Below are 18,375 nucleotides of genomic sequence, written 5' to 3' on the forward strand. Positions count from 1 at the left end.
TGGCTAAAGACAGAACCTTAGTCGTTTCCTCACTGGTCTAAATACTACCCATTTCCTCCAACTATCTGTCATAGGACTAGTTCCCATACCCATTATCTCAAAACTACCCTACTATTTTTGCAGTACAGTGTACCTCTTCAAATGCAGTGCTCAGGACTAAACAATACCCCAAATACGCACTGTAAAGAGCCAGGAACAGGAGTTTATCAGCCGCTAATTTGCTACTTGATTTGTGGATAAGATCTTCATGGCTACTGAACTAATGTTCCACCAAAGTTTCTGGAGTCTGTTTTATTAAATATTTAGGCAAACAAAAGGTATAAAAAATATTACAAACACTTATAAACTCACCGCCCCACTTAAAACATAAAGTATTACTAATAAGCTTAAAACTCCTATGCATGTCTCAGTGCCCACATCCTCTCCCCCCCAGTGGAAATCTCAACTTGCTGTTTATCATTCTTCAGTCTTTTAGAACACAAATTTAAGGCCCCATCTCTTACTTCCACAATATTTTTAATTTTTTTTATTTTTTATTTTTATTTTTTAAATATATCTTTATTGATTTCAGAGAGAGGAAAGGAGAGGGGGAGAGAGAGATAGAAACATCAATGATGAGAGAGTCATTGATCGGCTGCCTCCTGCACCTCCCTGACTGGGGATCGAGCCTGCAACCCAGGCATGTGCCCCGACCGGGAATCGAACCCCGATCGCCTGGATCCTAGGTCAACACTCAACCACTGAGCCACACCCGGCCGGGCCACAATATTTTTTAAACTTAAATTCTTAACTTAATAAACTTTCTATCCACTTTAAATCCCAGCTCATTACACACATACCCCCAACCAGCATTTTATACCAGCTTTGCATCTCAACTCTGTCATCCTTTGCATTAGCTATTTCTCCCATACATAGATCATCTGCAAAATATGGTCTGTGGGCCTTCACGTCTTAATTATTAAAAAAAAAAAAAAGGGTAACCAGGATGGGACTGAGGACAGAGTTTGTGGCAAACCACTATAGCACTCCCCCTAGGCTGACAAGGATCCATTAAGCAGCCCACCCTGGGCATGGCCACAGCATCGGTTACAAATCCACTTAACCACACTGTCACCCCACACTTCTCCATCTTCGCCATAATGGCGTCAGGGAAACAAACCCTCATCTGATCACAGTGATCAGGCCATAAAGGACGGGATAATGGCTCAGTAACAGCGGAGTTCCGGTTTTCACTGCACAGAACACCATGGCTTTATTTTTGGCATGTTTGGTCCACAGCTGAGCCTGTCCACAACACTGGGTGGTGTCTGTCCATCTGTCTGTGCCAGAGTGAGTCTCAGCACCAGGCAATCACGAGCGCAGAGAGAGCCAGGCCACAACTCAGATAGTTCCAGAGCAGAGTACTTCTCTAACAGACCCTGGAATTCAGGGTTAAATAAGTATAAGGTAAGGGCCACATTAAGAGACTCTCGTGGGTTCTCAAAGGCAAATTGTGCTAACTAAACACAAAGCAGTGTACTCTGATCCTTGGAACACATAAGCCTTTTTTGGTAAAAATTATAAAATGTAAACTTTAGTAAAAATTATGAAATGTAACTATTGGACAAAAGACACAAGAGTTGCTAAAAGATCACATAAATGTACATCATGACTTCATTATAAGGACCAACACTTCCCAAAGCATGCTCAGCAGAACAGCTCCTTGGGATGTTAATAAGTTAGTTTAATAGAATGACGTTACATATCTCTAAGGAGACAGAAGAAGCTGCATTCCCCAAACTTATTTGGCTCCTGAACACTTCTTACAAGGAGCGTCTCAAAAGCCTAGTGCTCTGCAGAAGACACTTTAGAAAACACTGAAATGGATTATCAGTCCATCAATTAAGACAGTGTTGGGTGCTAACTACACACGGGGCACTAAGACCAGTAATTCTCATCCCCTTTCCACCTCAACCTGCCAAACTGATACCCTTTCACATGAGTGACTTCCCATGGACCAGAGAGAAATGCTTTGGTCTCTGCCCCTACAATCAGGTTGGATCACAAGACTGGCCCCAAGTAGGTGGCAATCTTTGCAACTCTGTGGTTCAGAAATTAGCTAAAAGGCTGCATTTTGTTAGCTGGAGCCACTGAACCATCAGCACTTTAGGAGAATCCAAATCAGTGCTCAGTGATTACAAACTAGAAGATCCCAAAGAAATTAAACATTCTGGGTAAGTTTTCATTGGGAACTAAACCGTGCAAACTTCAGCCACTTTACAATGAAGAAACTTTTCAGAGATCTTCAAGAAGTTTCAACTCTGTCAGACCTCAAAAACTTTGGAAGCTGAAAACAGATTTGTATGATGAGCTTCAAAGAAAACGGCGGGTCGTTTTAAATGACACAACCTGAAATTTGTGCAACAGGGTTATGGGATGGAAAAACTGAGAACAAGAAGGGGATGTTTCCGTGCGCCATCCCCACCACTAACCCCTAGATCACAGGGCTTCTTCTGTAGAAAATGATATTCAGGATAAAGTTTAAATCTTGGATAACAAACAATAAATCTCTTTGAGGGATTTATAAAAGCTAGAGGTGAGAATTACTTCCAAAAAGGGATCAGGACTGTACCTACTATTAGGTATTAAATACAGAAATGTGCCAACAAAACTATAAAAGGAGGGGGCCTTTTTTTCTCCTCTTTTAACAGAGAACAGGAATTACTGGCTTTAAAATTTTCTTTTAATCCTGGGGGAAGAAAGTCAACAAGAAAAAGACCTAGTTAAACTTTCACAAGTAAATTTTAAAGAGTCTCACCCAAATGAAATCTAATTGTTTGGATTTCTTAAGTTATATTAAATCTAGCAAGTTTACAAGCCTAAATTTTCCAAAGGCCTAATGGTCTTTTTTTAGTGCACCAGGGTTGGAATGGCTCTGCCCAGTAAAAGCCCCACTGAGTGAGCCTCAGCTGCAAGAATTTGCTAATAAAAGTGTCTCCAGCATTTTGCTTTATAGCACCACTGTGAATTGCAGCATTACAAAAAAAAAAAAAAAAAAGAACCTTGGCTCAAAAATTAGCTTTATTAACTCTGCCTGGATTAGGGTTACCAGCGAGGCCCACAGCAGGGAGAAAGTGTCATTGTTCTAGTCACACTTTCATGTCTCAAGTCTACTTGAGGAGCAATAGACTCATTTCAATTTCCTTCCCTTCCATTCACTTTTAAACCGACTCACTTTTGCCCTCACCAAGCCAATGATTCTGGTCAAGGTCACCAGTGGTCTCCAAGTTGCTAAATCCAATGGGTGTCTCGGTCCTCCTCTTACTTGACTAACAGCAGCTCTTAATGCCTTTGATCCCTTACTCCCAGGGAACTATGCACTCTGGGTTTTCTTATCTCACAGGTAACGGCTTCCTCACCTCCTCAGCCTCTAACCACTGTGTTGTGCCAGGCTCAACCCTGGAAACCCTTCCTCTATCTACACTTAATTCCCTGATGAGCTCATCCAGATTCCTGGCTTTAAATACTATTAATGCACTGACAGCTTCCAAATTTAGATCTTCAGCCCAGATTTGAACTCAGAACTGACCTCCAGCCTCACCTCCAACTACTGACCTTCCCCCCAACTTGCACATCCCACTGTTTTCCCCTTGTCAATGAGGGCCACTTTGCCCATCAGTTGCTCAGGCCAAACATCTTGAAGCTCCTGTTGCACAATTTTCTACCTTTTGCTTGAAAAACATAACGTTGTTACCTAGCAGCTAAACTTCTAAAATTATACATTGGAAAATGCACATAACTAAAATACGTTAAAAATGAAAATTTAAAGACAGAATCACAGACACGGAGAACAGATTAACGGTTGCCAGGGGCAGAAATGGGACGAGGAAAGAGGTGACTATGGCTATAAAAGGGCAGCACGAGAGAGCCTCGCTGATGGATGCTCCATATCTCACTGTGGTCACACGAATCGACACCTGTGATTAAACAGCGCAGAACTAAATACACACACAAACAAGTGCACGGGAAGCCAGTAAAATGGGAGTAAGCTCTGTGGGCTGCCCCAACACCGTCCCTCCAATGGAAGAGATGAGGGGTAGGGCCCACAGGACCCCTCTGTCATTTTTTGAAACTCCTGCAAATTTATGATCATCTTAAGTTTTTTAAATGAATGCTGGTAATACCTAAAAACCTTTACTCCTCAGAGTTATTCATGCTGGTAAGTTACAGCACACTTACCCTTCTCACAAAAGCCAAACCATTCTGCAGGTCTGAGATCAATGAAATTTTGTGACTGTTATTGATTTAAAAATATTATCCTTTCAAGTGCCAGGAATCCCGTGGGCACAGGATAAAGTGAACATAAAGTTACAAACAGCAAGATAATAAAGCTGTTCAATGACTGCCCAATGCATAACTCTGCTTACTAAAGACATACTGCTTTCCAGATACTTCAGCATGATACACTCCCCCAGAGATGCTAAGTCCCTCAAGGGACAGCTATTGATAGCACGGAGCTAGAGAGGTCAGCATCCAAAGTACACAGGAATCACTAACGTAGCCAGACTTCAGATTTGAGGACAGACAGCCTTAGAAAGGAAGAGAGGGGATGTAGAAAGGAGGCAAAGTCAGGGCAAAAGCAGTTTTCCAGCAGAGTCTGTGGCATAATTAAATCTCAAAAGTCCTCCCCGATCAGGGTTCCTTACTGTGAGTCAGTTACCAATTTGGCATAAAGATCTAAGCAAACAGGTTTTCTCCAAGGGCACACATATAGTTCATGGTGCCAATTCCACATAACTGGCCCAATTTCACTAAAATCCCATAGTGCCTACATTAAAAGAGAATGAGAGAGACAGAGCAGGACAGAGAGGGAGCCCCTCTAAAATAAAGTCATAAAGCAGCAGGACAGACCATTCAACAGAAGGACTTCTTCCGTTTCAAAAACAAAATCACCATGAGAAACAAATGAAAATGCTACTTATTTTTATTACTTTGTGGCTTTATTTTAATGCTTGAAAAAAGAAAAGCCAATTCTACAAATTACTGGCCATTCATGGTCATCTTCCTGCAACAGCTCTATGAAAAAAATTCTGGCTTCCCAAATCAGAGCCACCTTAGGGGTGCCATTTAAAATATTTTCTCTTCTTATACATGTGCTCTAAAAATGAGGTTGAAAAAAACAAAAACGAAGAACAGTCACAAATCCAAGTGGCCAAACAGGGAAGAATTCTGGTGGACAACTGGACTACTGTGTTGCAAATTAAACTGTTCACACCTGCAGCATAATCTCACCAGCATAACCAATCTACCCTGAAATGCAGCCCCATTGTACCAAAAAGGGGATCTCTTCTTCCACTAACTAGATTCTATCTTTCACTGATAAACTCTTTGGATGAGAAAACCAGCAGCAGATGTGAAAGCCACATGGCCCTCTACAAAGCAGGAGAGCAAAAAGCAATGTTAAAAGAAAAGATTCCTTAAACAGCAGCTCCCTATCGAGAATGGAGATTTTATCGTCTGACGCTGACTTTGTGGAGAGCAGCTAGCTATCAGACCCTATTCCAAGACTCCAGCTCACAGTATCAGGCTCACATCCAGGAGTTGGACTCACTCAGCTACACCCTTGTTTTCAACTCTTGGGAACAGGGCCAATGTGTAAAGTTAGAATATAACAAACAGTTTGCAAGGGGAAAGAGGGAGACAATGTGGGTACTCTTACTTAATGTAATCGATAGGCTCTGAGCATGCTTTACACTTCGGTACATTTTCATTTAGTGAATTTCAGCCTCTGGATAATTTCTTCCATAATTTCCCAAAGATTTCCACACTCTGCATCAAAAAAAGACTTGCCAACACCCCCGCTGGAGTAATGCTGTGGCAGTCAAGAATACTGATGACTTTTTCAATTTCCTATTTAAGTAGAAAAGTACAGAGCGGGGCAAAGTGTTTAGTTTAAGTATGTAAAACACAAGAGTTTACTCTTGTATTATTTATTATTGTATTATTTTCCATATGAACTATAAACCTACTTTTGCCCTGCCCTATAATTTTGATTAAGCAAAACGATTCATAAAGAAATAGCATAAAAGCAGAAACTCTCCAAATTGTCCTGTTTTATGCGTGATTTTGTTGAACTGCTGTAGAAAGAGCAAGCTCTGGAGTCTAAATGTGGCTACAGTTTTCACCCCTCTCAAACTGCTTCATATTTTTAACTTCACATTCTTGGTGGAACATTGGAGTTTAGTGTATGGTTCTCCTACCACTCAATTTTACCGAACCCTTTCTCTTGAAGGTATAGACTCTTGCGTAAAATCCACTATAGAATCCAGGGGTGGGAAATGGTAACCACTAAGCAAATTACTTCTTTGACAGTTATAGACAATGGATATTCCAAGTCTTCTGGGGAAAAGAGCTGTCAATGAAAAGCCAATGGTCAGCAATCATGTTCACATTTAACTTACGAAAAAATATATTCTCTTCATCAAAAAGAAGAGATTCATTTTAATGGCTTAACCCCTTGCCTCTCAAAACATGCCAAAGCCACACTGGCATCACCTGGTTAGGAATACAGACTACCAGGCCCCACCCTGGACTCCTGAACCCCAATTTGCATTTTATCAAGGTCCCCTGTGATTCATGTGTACAATAAGGTTTGGCCCAGATGGTATCTCCCACCACTCCACTCCACTCCACTCCATGAATGTATGCCCCAGAGTAAGCATGAGATGGGTGACACTGACCTGCAATTCCCCAGGTGGGTCTCAGGTGTTAGTGCCTCGCACCTCACCGAGTGGGATTCTGGTGGTTAAAGAGGAATTTGGACTATATGCCTAAAACATGACTTCACTGTTTTGTCCCCAGGTTGACCCTCAGCTCCCAACCAAACGACTGGCTTGATTGAACCAAGGGCTCGCACCTTTGCATTAAAAACGGTGAGGACATTAAGAGCTCAGGCTAGCTCAATAAAGACCACGCACAGAGGTGTCAGCCTTGAGCGCACAGCCACAGGTCAGCCATAACTCAGACTGCAGGGAGAACAGAGCTCTTGAGCAGATGGTCACAAAAAGATAAACACCAAGTGATGATGTGGAACACAATTCTTTAAGTTCAAGGTTGCTTTCCTTCAAGTAAAGCTGCCACCCAATTCATTAATTCTTTAAAGCTGGCCATTCTGTTAAGCACATTTCTGTTACAAAGGAGCTACCTATACTTTAAGCACATATGTAGGTAGATCCTGAACTTCCGTTCTTGACTGCTTACCTGCGCACACCTTCCCAGGTCTTTCCTGTCCAGGTACTGAAATATATTAATGGCCAATTCATAAGGCAGTTGGATATCAAAGAAGGGCACATCGTCCATTTCATTCTGAGGGGAAAGAGAAAGGAAATAAGCTTACAACTCTGAGATTTGAAAATGCTCATATTTGCAGGCCCTTTAAATTACCAGAGGTATTCTTAGGTGGTAATGAGAGAGGTGATGGTGTTTCCCAGTGGGAGCCAAGCGTTCTCACTATTCAGCATAGCACAGTCATGGAACTAACTCAGCACCTGACAACCATTCTCAATTCTCTGACCCCCGCAGGTCCACCCTCACATTCACATATGAAATCCACAAGACCATTTCCCATATGCTTCAAAAGGAGCAGCAGGTTCCTTCTTACAAGCTGGCGTATGCCACAGGTATCTGCGCATAGGCTTGTGGAAAGCATCTTGGACTCCAAGGAAAGGCGAGCAGCAGGTGGCCAAGAGAGTGAGCCTTGAAACCAGGCCGGCCATTGGTCCTCTTAGGACAACTGCTACCACCTCCCTCCCCAAACCTGGAGGGGAGTACCCCACAGCTGCGGGAGAAACGCTGACCTAGGTCATTCAAGTGTTTTCATCAGGAAAAGGAGAATAGGGCCATGAACATAAGCAAAAAGTTAAATAAATGAAATGCTCTTGAGTGATGTGAACACCAGCCCGCCTGGGCCGCGGGAGAAGCGTGAGGCTTCCTAATGCACTCAGGGGCTCACACTGGCTAACCTACACGAGCCAGTGCAAACAAAGCAGTTCTTCGGTGTCATTCATTAATGCAGAGAAATTAGAGCTCGCCTGCCTCTGGATAAGCAATTAGGGATGAGGTAACAGGCTTTATTTGAGAGATAAGGCTGTCATGACGATCCTGGGAGCACGAAGAAATATGAGTGTGAAACAGAAAAGAAAACCAAGTGTGCAAGTGTACCCCTCTGCCTGTTCCCAAGTCCACCTGCCAGAGCTCACTGCGGTGTTTGCTTCTGCAAAGGCCGGCAAAGCAGAGCTCTCTGTCCCAACAGTGCTTGCTTCATAGAATTCATCTTTAATAAGCTTTGGCTGACATCAGTGACTTACTGGTTGCAAACAAATTACTAATTCATTGCTCAAATACAACAGTCGTTTATTGCAAGGCTGAAGTCTCAAAAGTGAAATAGTCTCAGCATTTTTAAGGGAGTGTGAGCACCAATTTAAACCCTACCAAGATTCAAGGTAAAGATTTTTCTGGAATCGTGTTTTCCATTCGTCTAGGAGTTTCAGAGCTAAAAGATAATCCAGGGCATGAGAAGGAAATGTATTCAACTACAAAAACAGTGCAAGGCTAAGTGTGAGGCCAAAAAGGATCTCTAGAGGGAAAGAGAGAAAGAGTTGACAGTTCTCTGTGGGCAAAGAAGGAACAGAATGTTAAATCAAGAGAGAAACGTTGGGTATGGGGGGGGGGGACGACAGGAAAAAATCTGCAAGTGTAATTCGAAGACAAAGGGGTCCTTGCCTAAAAAAATAATGGAAAGTCATCGGTCTAATGTCAGGCTCCATCCCCTCCTACAAGTAACTGGCTTCACTCTCAAAACGAAGAGGCATTGCTTCCTCTATCCCAGATGCGACTGAGGCTCTTAACACACCCCTGGAGAGCATCGCCCGCAGCAGAGGAGGCCATAGCAAGGTGAGACTATCATTTGCAACCCTGGACTCCTCTCTGTTTCTCCTTTATTTGACTACAGTGAGGTGGAGAAGTCTACCTGACCCTCATAAAAGAAACCAGAGGAAACTGCCCTTATCCTCACACAAGCAGAACGAAGGCTGTTGAGGAACGTGCTGAGCACTGTTTTCTTCAATCAGTCCCTTCGAGACTCATCATAAACTGGTGTCTGGACTTGACACTACTGTAAAAGAGCATGAGAAATCACCTTGTTTTTAGCTATTCTGGTGCGGAAGAGTCACGCTTCTGGTGGCAGGAGCCCTCCCTCTTGTGCCTATTCAGCTGACCAATTCTCTATTCCCATCCAGGAAAATAGTGCCTCTACCTTAGCATTCCCCAACCCTGCCACCACCCTCCCTCATCCCAACCACCGAGATTTCTGGGATGCAGCACAGCACCAAGTTTAGAGCAAAGATTCAAACAGATAATACTGGCTCTTCCACCTGACTAGTCGTGAGACCAGGCTAAATGCATCTGAGCCTGTTTCTTAATCTGCAAAACAGATAACTACCCTGCAAACAAACATGTTATTAAAAACAAAATGAAATATTACATGGAAAGGGCTTGGCACAAGTACCAGAGCTAAGCATGCAACAATAGATGGCTAATATTGCCATTTTCTTTCTTGAGTGACACTCCAAGAGGATTTTTTAAAAAGAATCATCAATTTTAAAAGGTTACATACCACAGTGAATGAAAAGGGTACAGCCACTAGGGTACAAATGCCAGTTGGGGTGTTATGGCTCCCATACCAACAAATGATCAGAGACACCATGCTGGTCTCCTGGTAACACACCAGTTGTGATGGTTCTTGGTCATTTATAAGTTCTGAAGGGTGACAACAGTTTCAAAGCATTGACTAAAATTATGTCAACACCAACATTACAAAATCAAAGTTAAAAAAAAAAAAAAGTCACTGGGCTCTTAGAATTACGTCTAGACTCCAAAATGATGGCCAATCCCAAACAGATCAAGTCCCAAGCTTTTATGTAAACAGCCTTCCCTGTTGCTACCACTGAATGGGGAATGGAAGGAAAAAATAGGGAACCAGTATCCTAAAAGAAAGTCTACAGCTTAAGAATTATGTAGACCCACAAGGTCAGGAGATCAAATGTTGAAGTTTCATGTTGCGCACTTGGAACCTTTTGGGCAAGACAGTCCAGTGGATGCTGCAGTGAGTCACTCATATTGCCCCTCTGGGCCCACAACACTCATCCCCGCAGATGCCCAGGATGCTGCCTGCTGCTGGCTCACAGCTGAGTCCCTTCTTTGGCATTGCCCTTGGCCAAACAAGCTGCTTCATCCAAGGTTACATCCCCTCCTGGAGGGCAGTGTACATCCAATGACTCATCAATATCTAGAATGCACAGGCCTGGCTCCCTTGCCTCAACTCAGGACCTCTCAGAAAGCCCAACTCACTAAACCATCTACATGCAAATCTCCATCTCAGAGCCCGTTTCCTGAAGAAATCCAACCTTGTTTTCCAAAGCAACAGATACCATCCATGACAGTCCTGTGTTCAACACATTCCCAGGGTTCTTATGCACAACTCCGGGAACATCAGGTAACCTACTTCCCTCTCCTCTAAATGAGCAGATAGAGTACAAGTAAATTAGAGTGGTTTTATTATACCAAAAAAACAAACAAACTAGAATAGCTTCAAGGTGACGTGAATCATTCATAAACTTCACTTTGTTATTATTAATAATGTACCACTTGGGAAACACCTTACTGAAGATTGAGAGTTATGAGCATGTCTGACCTTATGGTTGAAAATGCAACTCTTTTATAGGAACACATGATTTGACAAGAAGAGGGAGTCACATCCTGGACAGAGGCTGTAGCCCTGAGCCACCTACACCCTAACAGCAGCAGCGTAATGTCTTGAGCTCTGGCTTTGGTACTTCCCAGAGTTCATAAATATAAGCAACAAATATTACTTGCTACTAATGTACAGTGAAATACCCTGCCATCTAAAAGGTACTCTCAGACTTCCACCTAGGCTACTTTGAAGCACAAAGCCATCCAAAAAGTTATGGGCCACATTAACCAAGTCTGTATCTATACTGACTTCAAAACATGAAAATGGACAAGTTGGCATTTTAGAAAAAAAGATATTCCACAAAGAAAGAGATTAAAGACACTGGAAATATTAATATAGGGGAACTTTGGCCACACTATAAGAATGTCAATACAACTAAAATGTTTAGAAAGCAATTTCATATTAATAGCCCAAGCAATGTAAGAATGACCAAATTTATTATACAGAAGAGCAATAAATTCAAAACATTATCATTCCTTAAAATTTAAGGAAAAACATCTTTTTGGTAACACACAACCTGGGTTTTAATTCTTTAATGGCTCAGACACTGATTCTCTACCTCTACTGATGACTCTTGTCCTTATTACACATCAAAATTATCTGTGGCATTAAAAAAATACCCAGGGTCTCTCAGACCTACTGTCCTAAATTTCCAAAGGTGGGATCAAGCATCTCTTCCTCGGGGATCCTCATACACACTAAAAGTTGAGAACCACAATCCTAAATTACAGACAGATATAAAAATCAATACTTTTTCAAGCAAGCCAAAAAAAAAACAAAAAAAAACCCACAAAGGAGTCAAGTTACTTTGTTAATTCAAAGTCAGTGAATACTAGATTTTCCCAAAGTCTACTGGACTTACTCCAAAAATGCTAAGAGAAATTGCAAATGGATCCATCCCCAGGGAGGCTGATTTGTACTCCTATGTGCTAATGTAAGACTAATTCTGCAAATGGATTGGTTTTGTGCCTTACTGCTAGAAATTTAATCTGTCTTCTCTTGTTTAGTAGAAGAAGGGATAATTACTAAGAGCCAAATCAGTAAAAAGTGAAGAAACTGACTTCAGTTTTGTTCCCAATGTATATCTCCAGGGCAAACAACACTAAAGCTCTCTCTAGGTGGTGTTTTAAGAAACTGAGACAAGCAACTCCAGTTCAAACAATAGATATGTAATAACATTTCTGCTAAATCTGTGACTGAAAGGAGACTGTTTTCTAAAGGAATGTATCTCAGCTTTCCACATACTGCAAAAGCTGAGTGGAGAAGACCCACACGATCTCAATCAGAAGGAGTGGATGAGTTCCAGTTTCATCTGTGTCTTTTTTAAAGAGAAAAAGTTGGTTGGGGGCGGGGGGGGGGTCCTGAAACACTGTCAAGATAAATAGGCATTCATTTATTTACAGTCCCAAATTTGTCTAAAATTCATGTTTTCTTATACAAAGCAGGAGCTTCTGAGCAATGACATTACAAGAGATTTTTTCCTTTTTTCTATACTTCTAAATTTGTTAACCGTTGTTAACTAGCTAGTTAATATTAACAATAGGAAAAAAGCAAAGGGGAGGCCAGACACTATAAGCATGGACACCTGGGCAACTTCACAAGGACGCTGCAGCTTCGCACCCCACAAGGAACTACCAGTCCATTCCCTGCAAATCACTAGGGAAAGGGATTAAACAAAGGAGAAGATGGGCACATGAGCAGTGAGATCACGGTGACACTGTGCCAGTCTAACCTGGGGAAAAGCTAACTGACTAGAGGGTCAGAGCCACCAGGAAATCCTGAAGGGTTACTTGATTAAGCTCCTGGCTATAACCCCGAGACAAAGAGTTCTTGCTCTCTTGCCCCCTTGCTCTCTCTTGTTTGCTCTTGAGCTCCTGTTTCTTGCATCATGACTCACACTCACCCATGTGCCAGCCCACCACACGGCCTTAAACAGCCCCATGGTCCATGGCCATGCAGACCCCACGTGCAGTGGACTGCAACTGGGAACACGAGCTAAATTAGCCAGATGCTGGACTGAACTGTGCTCTGATAAGGAGTGGAGACTCTGGGAAGTGGCGACTCTGGGCAGTGGCCTTAATTCTAGCTCTGCTGAAGACAAGACTGGACTTTTCCATGGATGGAGGGAGATGGGACCTTGGAAACCCAGGGGTTTAATTCCACATAAATGAGTATCACTCATGTCAAAGGTCCTAAACATTCCAAGTGCATTCCTACCAACAGGATGGGCTATATAATTTGTGGAGACCACTGTAAAACAAAAATGTGGGACCCCTTGTTTAAAAATGATTAAGAATTTCAAGACAACACAGCATTAAACCAAGCACAGGCCCCTTCTGACCCTGGGGCCCTGTATGACAACACAGGTTGCACAGGCCATGAAGCCAGCTGGCCCTGGTCACCACAGGACCTTTGCACTTACTGTTCTATGCCTCCTTCTGCTCTCAGAACTATGAGAAGGCCCACCAGGCTAACCTGCTGAATGATGAGACACATACCCCAAATACACACACACACACACACACAGCCAACAACTAGCAAACTGACCAGCAGCTAACCTCAGACCTATGAGCGAGCCCATCCATGCCCAGCCCAAACTGCCACTCTGCAACTTGGTGAGTTAATAGTGTTGTTTTAAGCCAAAGTTTTGGGTGTCTTTTATGCAGCAAAAATAGACAGTCCACATTAAAGTACATATTCCCAATTTTTAAAAAATCTCTAAGATTCTGCAACACTGGGCCTACATTCCTACACGGCAACCACCAGCTGACATGAGCAGTGGCTACCAACCTTTAGCCCAACCTTTAGCATGAATTTCACATTTTCTCACTATCATCTTACCCATATTGGGGGTCAAGCTCAGTTGCCATGTGTCACCCTGGGTAGGTGTTGTTATATTTATGACAAAGAAGATCATGAAATATTATAGTCCACATACTTGAGTTACTGTTGCAAGTGAGAAAACCACTACCATCACTTTGGAAAACTGTTGATCAATATCTACTATACTTAACATATGCATACCTCATGACCCAGAAATTCCATGAGGTGTAAACTCACGAAAAATCAGTATAGGTTCCAAAAAGATGAAGAAAACATTCACAGCAGCATTATTCCTGAGAGTCTCAAACTGGCTACACCTTGCTGATCCATCACGAGTATTCAAGTGCGGAAAAGTAGCCGGCCTCACAGGTGAGTCCCGGCTTGAAATAGCCGGTCGGCAAGGTGTAATAAGCTAGTTATCAACAATGTCCACCAACAGTAGAAAAACATGTGGCATATTCACAGGAATCTCATATATGATGCTGTGCACAAGAACCCAGACACATGCTGCATGATTCTACTTACATTGTTCAAAAACAGACAAAACCAAAAGCAGGTGTTAACAAGTGAGGTGAGTGGTTATACATGCGGGGGTTCCAACAGGCTGGTAATACTGTTCTGTAAGCTGGGTGCTGTTTACATGGATATGTACTCTTGGAAATTCGCCAAGCTGTAAATTTATGATTCGTACACTTCAATACAGAGTTTTATTTTTTTCTTAAACTTTAAAAAGTGGGAAAACAAGAGCAAGAGGATGGCCATGTTTCAAGAAAAATGATTAACTATTTTCCTTTAGGGATATCAGAAAGATTAATTCTACGCTACAATACTTCATGAGATAAAAAGAACGACAGTCATTATGAAACATATCATCAGAGAGGTATGGCCGGAACATGGAAAGGATGCATAACAGCCCGGCCGGGCGTAGCTCAGCGGTTGAGCGTCGACCCAGGATCCAGGCCATCGGGGTTCGATTGCCGATCAGGGCACATGCCTGGGTTGCAGGCTCGATCCCCAGTCGGGGGCATGCAGGACACAGCCGATCAATGACTCTGTCATCATTGATGTTTCTATCTCTCTATCCCTCTCCTTTACTCTCTATGAAATCAATAAAGATATATTTAAAAAAAAAAAAAAAAAGATGCATAACATACCTGATGAATCAGGGAAAAGGGCTGAATGAGCAATATCTAGCCTACTTTACTCACCTGCTTTCCCAGCCTGACCTCTGTGGGCTTTGACGCTCACAACCAAGGAATTACGAATCCAAGCCTTTCCTATAAAGGTTACCATCATTTCTCAGACTTAAAATACTGGGTTTACTGCCCCTTTAAAAAAAAATCAATTACCTTCCTAATGCTTATCTGCCAAATGGAGCTAATAATGGCCACTGGAGAGGGTTGTTGGGAGAACTGAAGATAATGATCTCTCTAAACCTTTGAGACAGTACCACGGAGCCAGCATGTAAGCACACACAATGAATTATTACCTTATTTATAGCAGTGTTACTGATGATTGCAAAACACTAAAAATAAAAAGAGGTGCCCCAAAGGTTGGGGGCTGCTCAAAGTAGCGTAGAGCCTCACAGTACCTAATGTGGTGATTCTGAAGGGGGCGGAGATCACAGGCACACATGTCCCAGGTCAGGCTTTCAGTGCCTACCTATGAAACTTAGATTCCCGTGTGCTCCCCGCATCTTCCAGTAGGCAGTCCCCTCCTACATTCAGACACTTCATTCAGGCCTCCACTATTCTTGGTATCAGTGCCTACCCCTCACTAGTGTTAGGAAAGCCTTGAGAATCAGGACCTCAAAGCAAAGGAAGCTGTTTGACAGAGAATTTCTCAAACCTGCCTGCTCATACCAACTGCCAGATTTCTGGGCCTCTCCTCAGCACACTGAGGCAGCAGGTCTAGGAAGGGGCCAGAACCCAGATTTTAATAAAGCCTAAGGCGATTCTTATGCCAAGTTTGGGAAACTCCTACCTGATGAAATGTATAGTCCAACAGACCTGGATCCAAATCCAGTCCCTAGAATTTATCAGCAAGGTATGCCTGGGCGAATTACAGAAAACCTCTTTGAGCTTCCTTTATTTTAAAAGACTAACAACGCCTACCTCCCAGTGCTGTTGTGAAGCCTGAAGACACTCTCACATCCAGTGGGGAGGATTTCAACTGGAAGGCCCCAAATTTGCCTTTGTCCTAATAATCCACTTCCCTGTTTTTTTGTTTTCAAAATATTACAGATGTCCCTTTTTCTAACCTCATTGACCCCCTCCCCAGTCCCTCACCACACAATTGTCTGTGTCCTTGAGTTATGCATATATGAATATAAATTCTTTAATCTCTCCCCACCCACCCCCACCTTCCCTCTGAGATTCGTCAGTCTGATCCATGCTTCCATGTCACTGAATCTATTTTGTTCATCAGTTTATTAAGTTCTTTAGATTCCACATATAAGTGAGATCATGTGATGTTTATCTTTCTCTGCCAGGCTTATTTTACTTAGCATAATATTTTCCAGGTCCCTCCATACTGTCCCAAAGGGCACGAGATCCTCCTGCTTTACAGCTGCATAGTATTCCATTGTGTAAATGTCCCACAGGTTTTTCATCCACTCATCTACTGATGGGCACCTGGGCTGTTTCTAGATCTTCGCTATTGTAAACTGTGCTACTATGAACATAAGGGTGCATATATTCTTTCTGATTAGTTTCAGGATTCTTAGGATATATTCCTAGAAGTGGGATCATTGGGTCAAAAGGCAGCTCCATTTTTAACTTTTTGAGGAACCTCTATGCTGTTTTCCACAGTGGTTGCACCAGTCTGCATTCCCACCAGCAGTGTAACAGGGTTCCCCTTTCTCCACACCCTCACCAGCACATCATTTGTTGACTTGTTGATGGTAGAACTTCTGACGGGTCTGAAGTGATATCTCATTGTGGTTTTAATCTGCATCTGTCTGAGGATTAGCAAAGTTGAGCATTTTTTCTGTTTATTTCTACTCCCATGGGCTGTTCTTGCCTCAGCCTGCAAATCTAGGTACTTCCTTGGGAATAACTTCTGCATAGAACGGGACTGACCTGGGCACCTTATCAGGGGCGAACCGACTTTCCCAAGGCACTGATTTGATTTTTACATCTGCCAGACTTTTTCAGTAATGACCCACTTTCTACAGAAGCAGGTGTGATGCCGGCATAAAATTGCATGTGTATAAAAATTGTCACGTTATAACATACACATACACAAAATAGGTTTATCTCTAACCTTAGAGATAAAGCAGAGCACAGGACCAGGCGTCTGGTAAAAAACTCAGCTATAAATGTCATCTGAATATAACTACATAACCTGTTAAATGTTAAGCCATCATTCACCAAAATAACTTGCCAATAACAGAACTACTGCCAATCTGGAAGCTGTGGAAGCCTAACTTAAAATGAACCATTAAAACCTGTTGTCTTGTTCTTTTAACCATGGATATGTTTCAGGTGATCTTGTTTGTCCCAATTCTGTGAAAGGTTTTTTTGGGTTTTTTTCTGAGGGCGGGGGTGAGGATCCCCATCTTCCTTCAGATTTGCAAAGAGATCCATGCCCCACAAAATGGTAAGAACCTAATGACAGTACCCAAAGGAGCCTTCCTTTTCTCTGCTTTCCTAACACATGCACAGTTAGAAAAGCTTGAATAGTACAAACAGTACACAGACAAGTTAAAACCCCTTCCTACCCACGTCCCGGTCCTCCTCCCTAAAGGCAACCTCGTTCAAAGTTTAGGGTCCTTCACTAGCCAGGTTTCTCAGTCTTACTCTTACTGACATTTTGGGCCCGCTCATTTGGGGGGGGGGGGGGGTCCTGTGCGTCGTAGGATGTTCGCATCCCTGGCCTGTGCCCCCAGCAACCCCCCCCCACACACACACACACGCACTCCCGTCTGGCATCCAAAAGTGTCTGCAAACGCTGCCAAATGGGGGACAAAGTCGCCCCAGTGGGGAACCACTGCTTCCTGAGATGCTCTGTGCATGCACAGAGGTGTGTGTACCCTTACCCGGGTCTCTCCGCACGCTGGTGACAGATCCTTTCCAATTCACTGGGGGGAGGGGGGTGCCGGGGGGCGGGGGAGGGAGAGGGGCTGGCCCTGGGCTCGCAGGAGGCGACCGCCACTCACCAGGTCTCGGATGAGCTGGTCCACCAGCCGCTCCCCGGCCCTGGCCCCGGCCCCGGCGCCCTCACGGGCTGGAGGGGAGCGGGAACGGCTCGCCGCGTCCTGCCTCTCGGCCCTGGTCGCCCGCGCCGCCGGGGGCCGGCTCGCGCCCTCCAGAAGGCCCTGCGCCAGCGCCAGGTAGCCCGAGGCCTGCTCCCCGCGCGCGGGGGCCACCTCGGGCCGCCGGGGCCGCCGCCGCTTCCTCAGCGCCTGGGCCTGCGCCAGCTCCTCCTGCCAGCGCCGGCGGAACTCGTCGAGGCTGTGGTCGCCCATGGCCCGGCTCGCGGCCCTCAGCGCCCCTCCGCGTCCTCCTCGGCCCCGCCGGGCGCCACGAGACAGTCCCCCCGCCGGAAGTGTCCGCCGCGGCCGGAAACCGAGGCCGGCCGCACTGGGTTCCGGGTGGGCGGCCCCGCCCCCGGCGCTCCCCTCTCGCCGTCCCCCCCTCCCCCCCGCGAGGGGCTCGCGGCTCCCCGGGCCGACGTCTGCGCCGAGACCCGGGCGCCCGTGTCTGTTTTCCCGCTTGTGGCTCTTGCCAAGCGCAGACTTTGCCTCCCAAACACTCTTAGTT

The 18,375-nt window shown here is 44.1% G+C and overlaps 1 protein-coding gene across 2 annotated transcripts in view; it reads right to left on the reverse strand.

Annotated features, from left to right (window-relative positions):
- Positions 1 to 18,080, reverse strand: part of FBXW8 (F-box and WD repeat domain containing 8) — a 79,519-nt gene extending 61,439 nt beyond the window's left edge. The window contains exons 1-2 of one of the 2 annotated variants that reach the window (XM_087828475.1): positions 17,772 to 18,080; positions 7,240 to 7,344 (exon numbers count right to left, since the gene is read on the reverse strand). In XM_087828475.1, the coding sequence (XP_087684601.1) occupies positions 7,240 to 7,344; positions 17,772 to 18,080 (414 nt within the window). Of the gene's footprint in view, positions 1 to 7,239; positions 7,345 to 17,651; positions 17,690 to 17,771 lie in introns of those variants that run through there. The other variant, XM_016201623.2, reaches the window with a different exon arrangement.
- Between the last annotated feature and the right edge of the window lie 295 nt (positions 18,081 to 18,375).

This window comes from Miniopterus natalensis, chromosome 20 (assembly GCF_054644295.1).
Source record: "Miniopterus natalensis isolate mMinNat1 chromosome 20, mMinNat1.hap1, whole genome shotgun sequence".
In the NCBI taxonomy this organism is placed as follows: Eukaryota; Metazoa; Chordata; class Mammalia; order Chiroptera; family Miniopteridae; genus Miniopterus; species Miniopterus natalensis.